This window comes from Phocoena phocoena, chromosome 2 (genome assembly GCF_963924675.1).
Source record: "Phocoena phocoena chromosome 2, mPhoPho1.1, whole genome shotgun sequence".
In the NCBI taxonomy this organism is placed as follows: domain Eukaryota; kingdom Metazoa; phylum Chordata; class Mammalia; order Artiodactyla; family Phocoenidae; genus Phocoena; species Phocoena phocoena.
In genome coordinates, this window is record NC_089220.1 from 73,807,600 (window position 1) to 73,825,482 (window position 17,883).

The 17,883-nt window shown below is 53.7% G+C and overlaps 1 protein-coding gene across 1 annotated transcript; it reads left to right on the top strand.

The window, feature by feature from the left end:
* Positions 1-9,899: 9,899 nt before the first annotated feature.
* JPH4 (junctophilin 4) lies at positions 9,900-17,638 on the top strand. Its single transcript, XM_065871965.1, has 5 exons — positions 9,900-10,278; positions 11,030-11,801; positions 14,852-14,970; positions 15,326-15,858; positions 16,785-17,638. Exons 1-5 carry the CDS (start codon positions 9,900-9,902, stop codon positions 16,866-16,868), a joined length of 1,887 nt encoding a protein of 628 aa, XP_065728037.1. The 3' UTR covers positions 16,869-17,638.
* Positions 17,639-17,883: the final 245 nt, after the last annotated feature.

The following is a 17,883-nucleotide window of genomic DNA, read 5'->3' on the forward strand; positions in this document are numbered from 1 at the left end:
TTTCTTGTTTATTACCTCCGCTACTAGAGTGTAAGCTCCCTAAGCAAATAATAATAACACTTATGTAGCTCTTATTTTATACCAGGTACTGTTCAAAGCACTTTTACACAGGTAAACTCATTTAATCCTCACCACAATCCTAAAAAGTTGCACTATAAACATCTCCTTGTTTCAAAGGACTCAAGAACAGAGAGGCAGAGCAACTTGCCCACAGTCACACAGCTTGTAAAGGGTGAAGCTGGGAGGCAAGCCCAGGCAGTCTGGCTGTGGAATGTGTGCTCCTAACTCTCCTACTTTATGGCCCTCGTAAGAGTCCCATGTTCTGCTTGGAGAGCCGTCCAGAAACTTGTAAGAGTGTGACAGACAGGGCTGTTCAAGGGTAAAGCTCATAGAGACAAAGGCCCAGAAATCAAATCTGAACCAAGGCAAAGACAGAGGGCCTGGTGTGTCATCAGCCAAAATGAAAACTGTCAGACTCTCTCCCGAGTTGTTCAGGGCTCTCCCGGGAAGGGTTTGGGGCCACAAATCCTTTAACCATCCTTCCCGTCCACAGCCTGAGGTCACCACTGTCACTAGTGTCTGAAGGCCAGAAATAGAAAAGAGACACTTGGCCTTCTAATGTGCTTAATCTAATGCTTGATTTATTAAAGATGAGACAGTGGCCTTTTGCAGTGGGAGCCTTGCTAGGCACTGGAGACTGCCGGATGTGGCATCTGGGTCCCAATATTCACGTTGTCCTTGCGTGATGCTTTCTGCTATACTACAAGGTCACGCTACTCCCTCACTCCCACCCCAGGACTTTGCTCTGATGGGGGAGGGGTACCAGGATCACCACTAAATACTAGCAATAAAAGCCAACTTAGTCTGCTTTTCCTGTAGCTTATCAGCACAGGGACACAGTGGTGGGTAAGGTGAAGGGTAGCCCAGCTCCAAGGATGGGATTATGACCTTAGACATTTCCCCAGTGATGAATGTCTAGTCACTCTGAACATATTCACAGCAGCTCCGGCCCTACCTTACACACAGCGCTCACTCAAGCAGGAGGGGACCTGCCAAGATTCCAGTGAGCAGGAGGTCAGCACAAGAGAGGTCTGGCCACCAGGGACGCTGGGGAAGGGTCCTCAGTCACTAGGCGGTCTGGAGCATGAAGTCACAAGGACAGACCTGGAAGCACAAAGGAACAACAGGATCACAGCAACACTAGCCACCGCGTGGCCTTGAAGCCAAGTTAGCAAATGAGCACCATCGCTCCTCCCATCTGCAGGGTAGGACCAGGATGGTTCCCAGAACTGAGAGCAGAGGAGAGGGTGGAGTCATGCTGTTAGGCAGATATTCCCAACAGGGTGAAGGAGCCACAAGGAAAAAGAGCTGGGAGGCTGGGACAGGTCTTTCCAGGTGGGGAGAAAGCTATGGGTGAGATGAGGGAGATTAGAGAGAGCCTGACTGCCCTCCTCACCCAGTGCATGCCCCACCAAGGGCAGGGTTTCGGGGGACTCTTCATGGAAAAGTCTGCCATGAGGCAGTGTGTGCAGTGGCTAAAAACTCAGGCTTTAGGGAATTCCCTGGCGGTCCAGTGGTTAGGACTTGGTGCTTTCACTGCTGGGGTCCAGATTCGATCCTGGTCAGGGAACTAGGATCCCGCAAGCTGTGCAGTGCGACCTAAACAAAAAACAAACAAAAAACCCCCACAATCTTTAGAAACCAAAAAAACTGCTCTAAAGCCATGACTCCACACCCAGGAGCTGTAAGGCCTAGGGCAGTGGTTCTCAAAGTGTGCTCCTTGGTCCAGTAGCATTAGCCTTACTGGGGAACTCAGGAGAAATGCAAATTCTTGGGTCCCACCGCAGCCTTCTGGATCACAGTCCGGGTGTGAGGTCCCACACGCTATGTTTGATCAAGCACTCTGGCTGATTCTGCTGCGTACCAGAGTTTGAGAACCGCTAACCTAGGACAGAACTATCTGTTAGTTCTGTTAGTTAGTACTGGTTAGTACTGGTTAGTACTAACTGGTTAGTACTATCATCTCTCACCTAGTCTGAGAAACAAAAAGAATCTGGATCCTAATGTTGCCCTCTTCCTGGGTCACCTAGTCAGTGTCACTCTCAAGCAGCCAGTGCTAACAGGAAGATACCTAACGCACCTCTCTCTCAGGGGGGTGCTCACCGCGTATCGAGGGAGGGGAAGGGGCTGGGAGGTGCCCTGGTTCAGGACGCAGCTCGAGAGCTACCAGCTGTGTGAAGCTGTCAGGTGTGAAGCTTCCCTTTGTACCTCCCACACCACGGAACCAGGGACACGCTGGCTGCTCAGTCCTCACTGAAGGGTGAAATCGACCTCAACTTCTCCACGTCTCACATCAGGATCAGCCTGCACCACCACCTCTTCCGGAGTTGCTGGAAGGCCATGACTCAAATTACAGATTGAATAGGTAAAGGTGCCTGTGCAGAGACACTGTTAGGCAAAGCGGAGCGGGGGAGGCTAAACTAATGGTGTCAATGCCCTTGCTCTCCCACCTAAGGCTACTACAAGGGCACATTCTACTCTCTACGGTTCCCAAGAACAGCCTGGTCCAGCAGGACCAGAGCGTAAACAGCAGGAACTGAGCCTGTGGTTGTCACGTCTGGAAGGAGGCATCGCACAAGGGCAAAGGGAGGAAAGGGTGGGGTATCTTTCTGCCAGCTCCAAGGGGCAGAAGGAGAAACCTCTTTACCTGAAAATGAATTTCACAGAGAGGCGTATCTCCCTGCATTTATTCCTGGCACACGGTGTTTTGAATTGTCGCTCCCCTTTTATTTCGAAGATGTCACTTTTAAAATATATTTTCCATTTTTCTATTTTCATCAGAGAGAAAGAGTCAACTAGATGTTAATCTGTCTTTCACACATGCTAATTTCCCATTTAATGAGGAAATTCTGTGGGAAATAGCAGTTGCAGCTGTAAGAGGTGAAATTCCACCCTGGAGGATAAGATGAGGGGGCAACTGAGTGCGGAGTGAACATCAGATACTGAGGAGCCCGAAGCAGAAGGCCGTGTATTCACACCCGTGTGATAATTGTGGTTTAGCCACGAGGTCTCTACTGGCTGCCTCCTCCTCTGCTGCCAGAAAGGGATGTGGGTAATGATCATGATTTGCTGTATCCTCAGGTTCCCTTTATGTACAAATATAAACCATTATTATGAGATAAACCAGGGTATTCGTGTGGGATTTAGGAATGCTCAGGGTTTTCCTCACATCTGATGTGCTGGATGACTCTAGCCTTGACTCTCAGCCTCTCCAAGCCCCCAGCTCCTCCCTCTGTGGTAGAGCCAGCCTGCACTGCTCTGGGGATCTTGGGGGTCCTAACCCCATCTCCCATCCACACATGTACAGGGGCTAGGACTTCGAGCAAATTGTGATGAAATAAGACACAGAGCAGTGCCCTGGTGGAATGTCACCTGGCTGGTTTCTCTACCTCTTACATCTTACCCTTGCCACCACCCATGGCTCAGAGGTACCGCAGATCATTTAAAGCATAGAAACATGTGTCCCTCAGTGTGAGGCGTGGTACCTAATGTGCACCCAAATCCAGTTCAGTCCCAGTGACTGCCCGCCTCCCTTTGTCCTCCCCATCCCGCCCCAGGGAAATCAGACTCTTTCTCTCAGCTCCATTGGATGACGTAGAAGGCCCAACGCCGTAGCATAACCCCCAGGACTCCTTCTCTTTCCAATACCAGGCTGCTCCCTTCACAGCCACCATAGGAAACAAATGGGCTTAGGATGGATGAGGGGGGTACCAGAAGATGCTGGACTTTGCTGGGCATGGATGCCCCTTTCAGAATCTCATGAGAGCTATTGTCTTCTCCCCAGAGGGGAAAAAATGGATACCCATGCTCCATTTGCCCATTTTCAGAGGGTTCACAGTCCCTAAGGCCCATCCTTGGGTCCCTCAGCTCATAGACCTTGGGTTAAAAACCCCTGCTCCGTAGAGAACCCAGTCCCACAGAGAGTATGGAGAAAGAAGCAGAAACGAGTTCTCAAACACCCTTTCCCTTCTCAGCAAGCCAAAACCGGGAGCGGTGAGAGGCAGGGGTGGTCACGCAGGGAAGAACATTCTGGAACCATGATCTGATAGGCAGAGGGGAGCTGTGTGTCCTGCCAGCAGTGGCCAAATAGAGGAAATGCAGTGTCTGGCCACGCAGGCCACTCTTACCCTCTCTCCCACCATGGGGATCTCTGGCCCCATCCTGACCCCTGGTGGCTGCCGGTGGGAGGAGGTGGGAGAGCTTCCCAAGCTCCTCCCTGACCTGCGGGGGAGAGGGGGCAGCTCAACTGGAAGATGAACCCCCAAGCCTACAGGCCCTGGCTGGGGTCCCCAGGAGGTAACAGCATGTTTCTAAGGGTCCTTCAGGGGGTTCACTCCACTGCAGTGCCTTCTCAGTCTAAGCCTGGCAATCAAACATATGTGCATGAAAAAAAGCACTTTTCACCTGTCAAGTTGGCAGAAGGGGTGTGTGTGTGTATGTGTGTGTGTGTGTCAAATACAGGTCAGGGTGCAATATGCAATAATACCAGCACTCTCACTGGGGAGAGTACAAATTTGTACAACCTTTCTGGAAGCGATTCTAGCAAAATAAATCCAAAATCTTACAAAGTGTTTCTATCCTCTCACCCAGCAATTCTGGGTCTGTTAATACTGTTAGAATCCAACTTCAAGAAACCATAGACTGAAATAACACGATACCTAAGTTTTGAAATAAATGGCAGAAGAGAAAATAAGATTAGCCAAAAGTGATAATTGCTGAAGTTGAAGGATGGGCACATGAGAGTTTTTATTCTACTTTTGTCTATCTTGGTATATCTTTGAAAATTTCCATGATAAAGCATTTTTATTTTTATTTTGGCTGGGCCGCACAGCTTGTGAGATCTTAGTTCCCCCACCAGGGATTGAACTTGGGCCACCACAGTGAAAGTGCCAAGTCTTAACCACTGGACCCCCAGGGAACTGCCAGAAATTAACATCTTTTATACAAATCTTTCTATCTCTGATGCTTTCTTTTAAAAATGCTTTGGGAATCTCCTGGCAGTCCAGTGGCTGGGAACCTGCACTTCCACTGCCGAGGGCATGGGTTCAATCCCTGTTTAGGATCCCGCAAGCCCTGCTGCGCAGCCAGAAAACAAAGACGTTAATTTTTAATAGCAAAAACTGTGCAAATGGCATAAAAGTGCTATGCTAGAATGGTTCAACAAATTATGCTGCATCCAAACAGTGGAATATTATGCGGCCATTAAAAATTCAAGGATGTTTTAATGACATGAAAAAATGTTTACAGTGTAATGCAAAGCAAATAAGTAGGATACAAAATTGTCTATGAATCATTTAGCTGATTAAATAAAAAATGCGTAGAAGAGAAGACGATATGAAAACACGCTCAAGTGTTTGTCAGGCAGTGAGACTATGTGTGATTTTTACTCTTGACATTGTGCTTTATTTTCCTATTTCTACAATCAGCATGTTTTACTTTTAGAAACAGGCCCCCAAATTGCATTTGTTAAAATAATACTCACTTGGGAGTCTGATAGATATTCAACTCCAAACGCTGCCATATATTAGCTGTGCAACATTGAGCAAATTAACCTCTGGGTCCCAGATTCCTCACCTATAAGACTGGCATAATGCCACCTATTTTACAAGCCCCATTTACTGGGCATTTACTATGTACAAGGCACTAGATCAGGTGCTTTTCCCTCTATATATAATCACACGTGCTATTCATACATGATCATTTCAATCCTCACCATAAGCTGGGGGATAGGTTAGGGTGTTCCCATTTTAGAGATACACAAACTGCAGCTCAGAAAAGTTAGGGAATGTGCTCAGGTTTACCCAGCTAGCAGGCAGTAGAGTCAGGATTCAGACTGAGGTCTGTCCATCTTTGCAAGCCCGGCTCTTGGCCTCCAGCCTGGGCTGCTAGGTTTTGTTGTGAGGATTGAATGAAGGAATGCAGGTGGAGGACAACCCACAGTGCAGCTCCAAGACCAGAGCTGCTTCACTTCATGTTGCTTTCCTTTTCTATGACCCCCAGGCATTGGTAAATTGTGGCAGAACAAACCAGTGCATCCTCCGAAAGGAAAAAAACAAAGCATCTTTACCCTAAAAGAAGGGATTATAGGACCTGTAGGGACAGACCAGAGAGTGGTTGGAAAACTGCCTCTCTCAGGGCAATATGGGGGGGCTAAGACTTGTGAGCCCCACAAGTGCCAGGGTAGTTTTGCCAGTGACTTCTTCAGGGTGTCATCAGACCTATACCTTGATTTGCAGCTTAGAATTCAGTACTGACTCACCCTACCAACAAGCATCGCTCCCCACCTTCCACTTACCCTGTCATCCTTCTTCCCTAGAGAACAGGGCACACATCTCCTCAGGTCCATAGCTTTGTTTTTCTTTTCTCATTTCCTCACAGCCCACCCTCCCCCCACCCCCACTTTGTCTTTTTGGAGAAAAGGGGAATCTTAGGGTCTGAATAGTACAAGGCACTGTGTGGAGAGGAAAGGCCTGAATATCTAGGGGTGAGTGATGCGATGCAGCTGGGCCTGCCCCAGTACTCCTTCTGGATTCCTCTTCAATGCCTCTTTCCCTAGGGAGCCAGCCGAAGTTAGGTTCCATCCCTATTCTCTATTTCTACCCCTGTCATAACACAAACTACTCTAGAGTTGCTTGTTAGTTGTCTGTCTTCTCTACTAGACAGTGAGCTCCATGAGAACACTGCAGTGTTCACCACTAGATCTGTAGCCCAGGGCAATGTGCCTGGTACACAGTAAACTATATAAATGTTTGATGAATGGAGAAAGGAAGGAAGGAAGGGAAGGAGGAAGGAAGGACCTCTCCACCACCACCCTTGTCCCAAGTAGACCCACAGTTGCCCTGTTCCATGCTAGGACATGTTCCATGTGCTGGGACCACATCCTTAGATGTGGTCCCAGCCCTAAAGGCTTAAAATTTACATGTTTCTCCAACCTCATATCCACCTTTAGAAAAACAAAGTGCAAGGGAAATTCCTGTTTATTCCAAACCTCATGCTCTTTATTTTACCACCATAATCAAAAATAGATCTCCTGAGTTTAAGAGAGGTTCCCAAGTACAAGGAATTCTGGGAAGAATTACAGGGTTCAAAAGGTCTGAAGTCTGTTCTAATCCTAGCTCTGCCACCTCTACTGTGTGACCTCGGGTGAGTGATCTCCCCTCCTGGGCCTCAGTTCTCTTCCAGTAAAATGATGGGGTGGACCAGACCTTGTATGAAAATAAACACACTTCAGAGAATTCCTTGGCAGTCCAGTGGTTAGGACTCGGCACTCTCACTGCTGGGGCCCTGGGTTCAATCCCTGGTCTGGGAACTGAGATCCTGCAAGCGGCCTAAAAAGAAAGAAATAAAGAGAGAGAGAAAAAGAAACAAAGAAATGAAGAGGGGGGGAGAGAGAGAGAGAGAGAGAGAGAAAGAAAAGAAGGAAAGGAAGGAAGGAAGAAAGAAAGAAAAGGACCTGAGTGCATTTGACTACCTACCCTGTTGTAACTGGATGGTGTCCTCCTTCCTAAATGCTTAGGGGCAGGGTGGATGCAGCATCTAAGTAAGCTGAGGGGAGGGAAGACAGTATGTGCCTACTTCTGTCTGTAAACAGGAAGGCCCAGGATGTGCTGCCCCTCGGGTGAATGGTCAGGGAGTGGTGGAAGGCTGAAGAGGGCCTTGCCACGATAAGGCCCTCCCCAAATGTGTCTTTGCCTCTAGGTTTGCAAAAGAGACGACTCCAAAGCCCCAGCATCTCAATGGCACTGCCAAATATGACCCCCTGTTCCCCATTCAAAACCAATACACCCCCTCATCTCTGCCCACCTCCTTCAGAGGGAGAACCCAGGGAGAAAGAGCTGGTGGGGGGCGGAAGGTGGTGCAGCCTGGAAAAGCACTGTGGGTCCGGGCTTCCTGGAAGGGTCCCATTTCAAGCTTGCTCAGAAAGCACAAGTGGGGAGCCTCCTGGTCCCCTGCAGCAGTTTCTTAGGGAGGACAGTGGACTTGGTGGACACAGGCACCCAGGCCCAAAGGCTTCCTGGCTTCAGTCCAAGCAGATGGCAGGTTCATCCTTCTCCCCAGGGCCCCAGAAACACCACTTCCGGCCCTCCAGCCCCTGCTTGGGCTCTTCCTGGCTAGATGTCTCTGCCCAAGCCCGCCTTCCCTGTGCAGAGCTTTCTCCCTCCCTCACAACCCTTATTTTGCTCTCTCAGTCTCCATATCTATTTCTTCTCCCTCCTTCTCCTCCTCCCCTGCCTCTCTTCTCATTGCCATCCCTCACCAGCCCCAGAATGGGTCTCCCTCCCTTTCTCCCTCTCCGACAGTATCTCCCCCTGCCTTAGCTCTCACCCCTGCACCTCTTTCTTTGTATTCCTCTCGCCCTCTCCCGGCCTCGCCAGTATCTCTCCTCCCCCCGCTGGCTTCGACCTCCCCCAGCCTCCCCATCTTCAGCTCAGTCTCCTCCCCCTGGCTCCTCTCCCCTCCCCTCAGCCTCACCCCACTCCCTGCCAGCATCCCAGGGTTTCTTTCCACCCTGGGGGTCTCTGTGCCTCTCATCCTCCTCTCTGCTTGCCTCCTCCCTCATCGCAGGTTGAGCAGGCACCCATCTTTTTCTGCCCAGGCATCCCCGCCCCCCAACGCTATCACCGCCACTGTCTCTTCTTCCTCGTCTTCTCCTCTCCCCACCCTCTCCTCTCCTCTCTTCTCCCTGCCCCTTTAAATCTGCCTGGCCCAGCCTCCCCCGTGATGCTGGGATGGAGCAAACATTGATTTGCGCTGGGATGGAATCAGAATTTTGATTTTTTTTTTCCTCTCCCAACCATAAGAAGAAGAAAATAATAAAAACACCCCCTCTTGATAGCCCCCTCTCTCTTCCCATCCAGCTCCCAGCTCCTCTTCCTGACCTCCATCCAAGGCAGATTTTTTTCCCCTACATTATTCTCATCTCCCCCTACCCCTGCCACTACCTCGCGCGCCCCCCACTGCCTGCTCCTCCGGCTGGGGAGAGAGGGGACTCTCTCCTGCGGCTCCCCCACCTGGGCTCTCCGGGTTGGAGCAGTCTCTCCGGAAGGGGAGGGGGCTTGTCTTGCCTGGGCGAGGTGGGAGTGGAGGTATCCTGCCATGGATGCTGTGCCTGGGAGGCAGCCTGAGCCCCAGTCCACATGGTGAGTAACCTGCCCCCTCCCTTCTGCCCTTCTGCCCATCCGCACCCTCGCCTTTCCCCTGCAGAGCCTCCCCCATCCTTTCCCCCACCAAACCTTCTGCCCACCTTGCTCCGATCTCCCCCCTAGGTTTTCAACCCACCCACACCCCCGACCTTTGCCAGGGAAGCCAAAGAACCGGGGTAGAGGGGTCCTGACAGCAGCCAGGGAAGCGGGTGGCTTACGATTCTGCCCAGCCCCCTCTGAGGACCCCCCCCCCCGCAACTGTCATCCTCACTCGACGCTTTGGGGTTCCAGGTTGGAGAAGTGGCGCTGCTGCCTGGGGTTAGGACCCCAAGCCCTGGGAGGGGCCCTCTACAAGAACGGAGGATGGGGGAGCCCCGTGCCTCCAAAGCTTGGGAGCTGCTGGAAGATGCTGCTGAAGGGTGGGGGGTTGGGGGGCGGTGCTGAGGCTCCGGAGCCACTGGGCCAGGGAGCGACGGGCAAAGAGGAGGGGCCTCGCTCGCCACTTCCCCCCTCTTTCTCCGCAGCCACTCAGGATGAGGGTCCGGCCCTGCCTGCCCGCGCTGGGCGCCCCCTGCCTGGCCCCGGTCTAACTGCCCCCGCCCCCAGGCCTCGCCCGGCTCCCAGGCCCCCAGCCGGCTTCTCCAGCCCCAGGATGCGCTGAGCCACCGGGGGGCTGAGGCCGCGCCAACTACATGCATGTCCCCCGGGGGCAAGTTCGACTTTGACGACGGGGGCTGCTACGTGGGGGGCTGGGAGGCGGGGCGGGCACATGGCTACGGCGTGTGCACGGGGCCCGGCGCCCAGGGCGAGTACAGCGGCTGCTGGGCGCAGGGCTTCGAGTCACTGGGCGTCTTCACGGGGCCCGGCGGACACAGCTACCAGGGCCACTGGCAGCAGGGCAAGCGCGAAGGGCTGGGCGTGGAGCGCAAGAGCCGCTGGACGTACCGCGGCGAGTGGCTGGGCGGGCTGAAGGGGCGCAGCGGTGTGTGGGAGAGCGTGTCCGGCCTGCGCTACGCCGGGCTCTGGAAGGACGGCTTCCAGGACGGCTACGGCACCGAGACCTACTCCGACGGAGGTGCGGGGCCCTGCCCACTACTGTCTGTCTGCTCGTCCGCGTGCGCCTCCCCGCTGGCCTGCCCCGCGTATGCCTTCCCCAGCCATACAACCCCCGGTGCCCCGCTGTTATCCTACACGCCTTCCCTATCAATATGCGCCCCTGCGCCCATCTTTCTGCCCTCTCCTCCCATCATCACACACGCCTTCCTTATTTGTCTGTCCCCTGCCTGATTTTCCCTCTCCCCAATCTGCCTGCCCTCACCCCTTCCCTGTCTGCCTGAGCCTCACACCCCGCATCTACCTAACCCTCACACACACCCTGTCTGCCTGTCCCACACACCTCCCCTCTCCACCTGCCTGTCCCTAACACCTCTGCTCTGCCTGTCCCCTCACATTTCCTCAGTCAGCCCCTGACAGTTCTCTTTGCTTGTCATATGCCATCTATACACCCCCGTCAACCTGTCCTCACACCCTCTGGACTGTCTGTCCTTCACACACCCCAGCCTGTCTGTCCCTCCCCCTTTCCCCTGTCTACCTGCACGGCCCTAATCCACGGATCTCCCACTCCCTGCCTGTCTTCCCTCTGCTCTTCCACACCTTCCGACCCCACCTGGCCTGTCCCCGGCTCCTAGTGCCCTTCCCCGACCTCCACGCCAGTTGCCCCCACCTCTCCCACCCGACTCTTAGGCTTCCAGGGGCGCATGGGGCTGGGGGTGGCAAGGAGCGGCGGGTCCTGACTCTTTCTCTCCCTCCTACCCCGCCCCGCGCAGGCACCTACCAGGGCCAGTGGCAGGCTGGGAAGCGCCACGGCTACGGGGTGCGCCAGAGTGTGCCCTACCATCAGGCGGCGCTGCTGCGCTCGCCCCGCCGCACCTCCCTGGACTCGGGCCACAGCGATCCCCCGACGCCGCCCCCGCCCCTGCCCCTGACCGGCGACGAAGGAGGCAGCCCGGCCTCCGGCTCCCGGGGAGGCTTCGTGCTGGCCGGGCCTGGGGATGCTGACAGCGCGGCCTGCCGAAAGCGCACCCCCGCGGCTGGCGGGTTCTTCCGCCGCTCGCTGCTGCTCAGCGGGCTTCGGGCGGGCGGGCGCCGAAGCTCCTTGGGCAGCAAGAGGGGCTCCCTGCGCAGCGAGGTGAGCAGCGAAGTGGGCAGCACGGGACCCCCAGGCTCCGAGGCCAGTGGGCCCCCGGCCCCGGCGCCGCCCGCCCTCATCGAGGGCTCGGCCACTGAGGTGTATGCGGGCGAATGGCGCGCCGACCGGCGCAGCGGCTACGGCGTGAGCCAGCGCTCCAACGGGCTGCGCTACGAGGGCGAGTGGCTGGGCAACCGGCGGCACGGCTACGGGCGCACCACCCGCCCCGACGGCTCCCGCGAGGAGGGCAAGTACAAGCGCAACCGGCTGGTGCACGGGGGGCGCGTGCGCAGCCTTCTTCCTCTGGCCCTTCGGAGGGGCAAAGTCAAGGAGAAGGTGGACAGGGCCGTCGAGGGTGCCCGTCGAGCCGTGAGCGCTGCCCGCCAGCGCCAGGAGATCGCCGCTGCCAGGTGGGCACCCGGTGCAGAGGCCGTAGCAGGGTTAAGGGGAGAAGGTACCCTGGGGATAAGGAAGGGGGCGGTGCCTAAAGGAGGACCAAGACAAAAGGCCTAGGGCCCGGTGGGGAAGAGCAGGCCTAGGGCCAGGCATTTGTAGCCCTGGGTATTTGAGGTGTTTATATCTGAGGCTGCAGGTGGACGTGGGTGTAACTGTGGGTGGCTGGGTATTTGAGGAAAGCCCTGTTAGACTGTAAGCGTGTCTCAGTGTCTTTTGTGGGGATGTGTGTCGTTGTGTGTGGGAGTAGCAATGAGCGCTGCCTTGTGCCGGCCCAGGAAACCTCTTGGAACTCAGACATGTCGCTAGTCTTCCTCTTCTTGTAGCTGATCCGGCCTCCAGGACTCTGCTGCTGGGAGCAGCAGCCCCCAGCAGAGAGACAGGGAGCGTACATCCGTAACCACATCCAAGCCAGCCCACAGTCTGCTATCATTTCAGCCTTAGGCCTCGGGAAGGTCTAGTTTGTACAGCTGATCTATCCACCTGAAAAGATAGTCCCTCTCAGCTTTATCTCTTCTGCCTCCCTTAACCCAACGGATAAAGGTTGAAGGGGAGGAGACTTGCCTATAAATGAAATTTTCTTTCTGCAAATCAGATTACATTTCATGCATCAGGAACCTCATTATCTAAAGCAGTGCAGTCCAGTAGGAATATAATGTAAGCCTAGTACATAATTTTGAATCTTCTAGTAGCTGTATGAAAAAATTACGAAGAAACAAATGAAATTAATTTAAATAATATATTTTTATTTAACCCAATATATCCAAAATATTATCATTTCAACCTAAAATCAATATGAAATAAGGAGAGATTTTACATACCCCCCCATTTTTCTTAAGTCTTTGAAATCTAATATGTGTTTTGCACTTAGAGTACATCATTCAATTTAGACTCGCCACATTTTAAGTGCTTAATAGCTGCATATGGCTTGTGACTAAAGAAAACCAAAAATCTATTTGTAAGGAGTTCATAAGCCCCTGATTTATACAATTTACACATAGGAATTTTTAGATATTGGTTTTTCTTTAAAAGGGAGGGCACAGTTGAAGGATCTTGTTTGAATTTGAGAGTGTTTCAGAGGATGAAAAGTCAAGATATGTCCAAATATGCTTCAGTGAGTTTGTAAAATGGATGACAAGGGGTGTGTGTGTGTGTGTATGTGAGTGAGTAAACAGGTCATATCCAGAGTAGATGCCTGAACCAGAGAATGCCTATCTGTAGATATATCCGAGTGTCTGGATGGTTAGAGTCCAGGGCCTTGAGCCAGGGAAGGGGGAGGGCAGAGCACCAGGGAGCACTTCGGGCTGGATGGGGAGTGGGCATGTGCAGGAAAAACCGATCTCAGTAGCCAGAAAGATCAGGCAGTGGGAGGAGGCTGGTTGGTCTCCCCAGCAACAGGCCTGGCAAACCTGATTGGCTGCTGGTTGCCATGGAAACAACAGGGCCCCAGCAGTAGGTGCCTCTGCCAGGTAGCCTGAGCCTGGCCTGATGCCTGAGCACTGACTGGGTCTACTGGCTAGGATTTGATCAACCATACCCTCCAAAGTCAAAAATACAGGACCTTGTCAATGCTGCAGTTTCTTGGCTGCCAACAGAACTCAATGCAACCCAAAACTGTGATCCTCATCCCCTGCCTTAAACTCTGAGACCAGCTCAGTTTCAGGACAGGGCTAGGCATATAGATCCTGAAAGCCCTAAGACAGAAGAGCAGGGTTATCTGAGATCCCTCTAAGCAGGTTCTAAAGGTCTTGACCCACCAGGTTTGAGGAGAGGAGGCTGACCATATCTCCCAAGGTATATAGAGAGGAAGTAGACCTAAGATGACAGGGGACACCATGACCCTTCTCCCTACCCCCATACCCAGATTGCTTTCTTAGACCAGATTCAACAGGCCCAGGGCCAGAGGGAGTCATGGGTCTTGATGCATTCAAGCCCCTGGCAAGTATATCTGATTACCTCTACCTCTGATCCTTTACGCCCCACCTTCAGTCAAGATTACAGAACTAATTTAGTAATTACAAGGCATCGGGGTGGGATAGGGAGGGTTGGAGGGAGACGCAAGAGGGAGGAGATATGGGGATATGTATATGTATAGCTGATTCACTTTGTGATACAGCAGAAACTAACGCACCATTGTAAAGCAATTATACTCCAATAAAGATGTTAAATAATAATAGTAATTACAAGGCATCTATGATTAACAGCAGAAGGTAAAAGGGAAGGGAAAATTGAGGAAACATCTGACACCAGATGGAGAATTGAGAAAAAACAGAGGGGAAAGGATTGATAATGCTTCAAGGTTACCTGTAACTAAGGAGCAGAGCAGGGTTGAAGGGGGTTGTGGAAGGGAGATTAAGAGCTCACCTCTTAGAAGGTGTAATCCCAATGGTAAGAAAGCATGCATGTTAGCAGGGAGAGGGAATAGATAGTAGCAGAAAGGGGAGACCCACCCTTACTCCAGTTCCAGAGCTCAGAAATGAGGAAATGGGGCGGGGGGCAGTGGCAGTGATTGGGGGCAGGGAGAACGATGTGATAACAGAAGTGGCTGAAGAAAACAAGATGTAAAATTCTCATAACAAGAGGTAGCAACACAGCAAAGAGACATAGCTTGTGAGCACCAAGCAGGTGCAGCCGTAGAGAGATGTGCTAAGAGAGTGAGGCCTCATTTGTCACTGGGAGGGAGCAGGACAGGGATGGAATAACAGAGTTGAGGGCAGTGGGGAGGGCCTGGCCCTGCAGCTGGAGGAAGGGAAGTGTTACTACTGGATGGAATGGTGGAGGGAGTGAGAGAGGAGCAGGAAGGTGTGATGACAGCAAGCTCGGCCCAGATCTAGGGGAGGAAACCGAAGGCCGGCTGCCCTGCCCGGGAAGTGGAGCAGCTCGCAGAGTGTGAGCAAGGGTGAGGAGTCCAGAGGTGAGCTCAGATCTGGGGGCTGTGATGCAGTGGGGACCTGGGCCAAGGGACTGGAGTAGGTCTGTTAAGACAAGTGTCCCTGGAACCCAACAGGGCAGCAGACGCCCTTCTAAAGGCAGTGGCAGCCAGCAGTGTCGCCGAGAAGGCTGTGGAGGCAGCTCGAATGGCCAAACTGATAGCCCAGGACCTGCAGCCCATGTTGGAGGCCCCAGGTGAGGCGTGGGCAGTCTGGGGCGGGGCTGGGGGAGGGGGTGGCTTCCTGGGGAGCTGGGGGGCCTGGGCATGGAGAAAGGGGAAGGGAATCCCTGCAGGGGACAGGGGCGGGAAAGGCCAGGGTATGAGGACCTAAGGGGACAGGGGGTGGGGACCAGGCCCAGTTGTTTGAGGAGCGAAGTAGGAATTTATGAAATAGGGTCATAGGACTAGGGGGTTGGGGTCTGGCAATGAGAGGCTGTAAACCTGGGGGTACCAGAGTCCTGGGAGGTGCCCAGGCAGGGGGATAAAGCTGTAGCTTCTGCAGCCCAAGGCCAGTTCGTCCCCTCTGATTCTTAGCTATCCCTGCCCCAGGCCGCAGACCCAGGCAGGACTCAGAAGGTTCTGACACAGAGCCCTTGGATGAGGACAGCCCTGGGGTGTACGAGAATGGACTGACCCCCTCAGAGGGCTCCCCTGAACTGCCCAGCAGCCCTGCCTCCTCCCGCCAACCCTGGCGACCCCCTGCCTGCCGGAGCCCACTGCCTTCTGGAGGGGACCGAGGTCCCTTCTCCAGCCCCAAAGCTTGGCCTGAGGAGTGGGGGGGCCCCGGTGAGCAGGCAGAAGAACTAGCTGGCTATGAGGCAGAGGATGAGGCTGGGCTGCAGGGACCAGAGCCCAGAGATGGCTCCCCACTCCTCGGAGGCTGCAGCGACAGTTCCGGAAGTCTTCGAGAGGAGGAAGGGGAGGATGAAGAGCCCTTGCTCCAGATGAGGACCCCAGGGCGCTCGGAGCCGGAGCCCACAGCCTTGCCAGTCCTGAGGGGCCTGTCCTCGAGGGGTCCTGAAGCCGGGTGCCTGATGGAAGAGGCTGAGGAGGCTGCTGCGTCCGAGAGGCCCGCCCAGCCGGTGAGAGACCCTCCCCTCCCCGACTCTGCCCTGTGCCCTCTGAGTCTCCCATCCTTCCTGGTCCCTCTTATCAAAGCCTGGCCTCTCATCCTTTCCAGACTTCTCTCTGATCCCCTGAGGGGCTTTGATTTGCACTTAGCTTCCTTTTTGCCTGCCCAGTCTTGGACTATATCCCACCTCAAAAAAATAGAGAATTTGCAAGCTGGAAGGAACCTTAGAGACCTTCACGTCCAACTCCCTCATTTGACACACGGGAGGACTGAGGCACTTACAGTAACTCACCAAGGTTACGAATAATTAACAGTACAGCCAGAACATCTTTGCCTGCTCTCCTTTCATATCATTTCCGGCTCCTGGTTTCCTACTCCACCTCCACCCCCACCTCCACACTTTCTCTCTTTGGTGCCCAGAAATAAAAAAGGAAAAGCTTGTTCCCTCCCTACCCTGACTCTCCCTCCCTCTCCTGGGAAGAAGAGAAATAGGGAAGAAAGCAGAAAACTGGGAGGGGTGGAGTTTCCCCAGTACCCTCCACTCTGATTGGACTCCAGGCCTTCTCCTGTTTCCTAGCAACCACATCCTCACCCCTTCATCCCCTCTCTGCTTCGCTGCAGTAAAAGCTGCTGCTGCCAATGTCTGATACTAAGGCCAGGCACCTTCTGCCTGGGCCACGTGCTGCAGGGAGGGGAGTGGAAGGAGAAGGGAGGATGGGCTGACTTGAGGGAGCCAGAGGGAGGGTGGGGCCCTGCCTGGGAGCAGAGGAATGTTTTCCAATCCAAAGCAAAGGTTGGAGATTTCCCTGCTCTGGCCCCTGAGGAGAGGTGCCTGGGACCCTTCTGCTTTGCCACCTCAGCCAGGGCAGGAAGGTGAGACCCGTCGCTGGACCCGGTCCTCAGGCACTGAGACTGCATTTTCCCCCATCTCTCTAGGGAGCTGCCAACCCGTTGGTGGTGGGAGCCGTGGCCCTCCTGGACCTCAGCCTGGCATTCCTGTTCTCCCAGCTCCTCACCTGAGGCTCCTGCCTGGCCTAGTTCTGGCTTTGGTTTGCTGCCTCTTCACTCCTCTGACCTGCCTTTTTCTCTTCTCTTCCTCCTGGTTGTTTTTTCTCTTTTCTTTCTCTTCTCCCTTCCCTTTCTTTTCTGTCCCCCTCTGGTTTTCTCTCTTGTTTTTCTTTCCCTCTCTCCTTTCAGATTCTCTCATTCCTTCTGGCTCTGTCTCCGTCTTCCTCACTCCCTTCCCCACCCACCCCTTCTCTCTCCCTTCTCTCCTCTCTCTAGATTGTTTACATATGAAGGGCTTTTCTCGCTCAGAGTCGCTCTCTTCTCTGAGACACACAATTCTAAGTCAGACCATTGCCCCACACCCTCCCTGCCTTTTCTTTAGACCTGAACTTGGATGAGGGTTGGGGTTTGGTGTCCTGAGGAGTCTCCCAGAAGCTGAGCAGAAAGGAAGGAGAAAATGGTGAAGGGGTATACTCTATACGGGAGAAGACTGTATCCTGGGCGAGGCACTGGCCGTGCTGCTGTGACTCCCTGACCCAAGGGGCCTGGCGTCCCTCTGAGGCCTAGTGATAAAGCTGGAGGGGGTGCAGCCTCCATCTCTGACGTTGGAGGATCCTACCTCACCTCCAAGCACTGAGCTAGCTTCTTGCCGAGCTCCATCCTTCCCTGAAGGAGATGAGGGGAATGAAAAGTAGAATGGCTCCCCAGCATCTTCTCCCTCTTTCTTTCCTCAACAGCCAGCCCCTCATCCAACCCCCTAGGGTGGCATGCCATGTCAAGAGCAACGTGTAAAGGAAAGAAAATGTCCAATGCGGCCAAGCCCACCCTCTCCCACCTTTCTCTCTCCCCCTAAAAGTTTGTTTGGTTGGTCTGGACTCACGTGTGGCCTTTGATTAAATTTCTAAGGGACCTGAAGGAGGCATTTGTACTGCAGAGGGTTAGAGGCACCTGAGCAAGGACCCCACTCCCCAACTCTGGCAGTAGTGGCTGGGAAGGCATTTCTGGAGAACAAACCAGACAAGCTGAT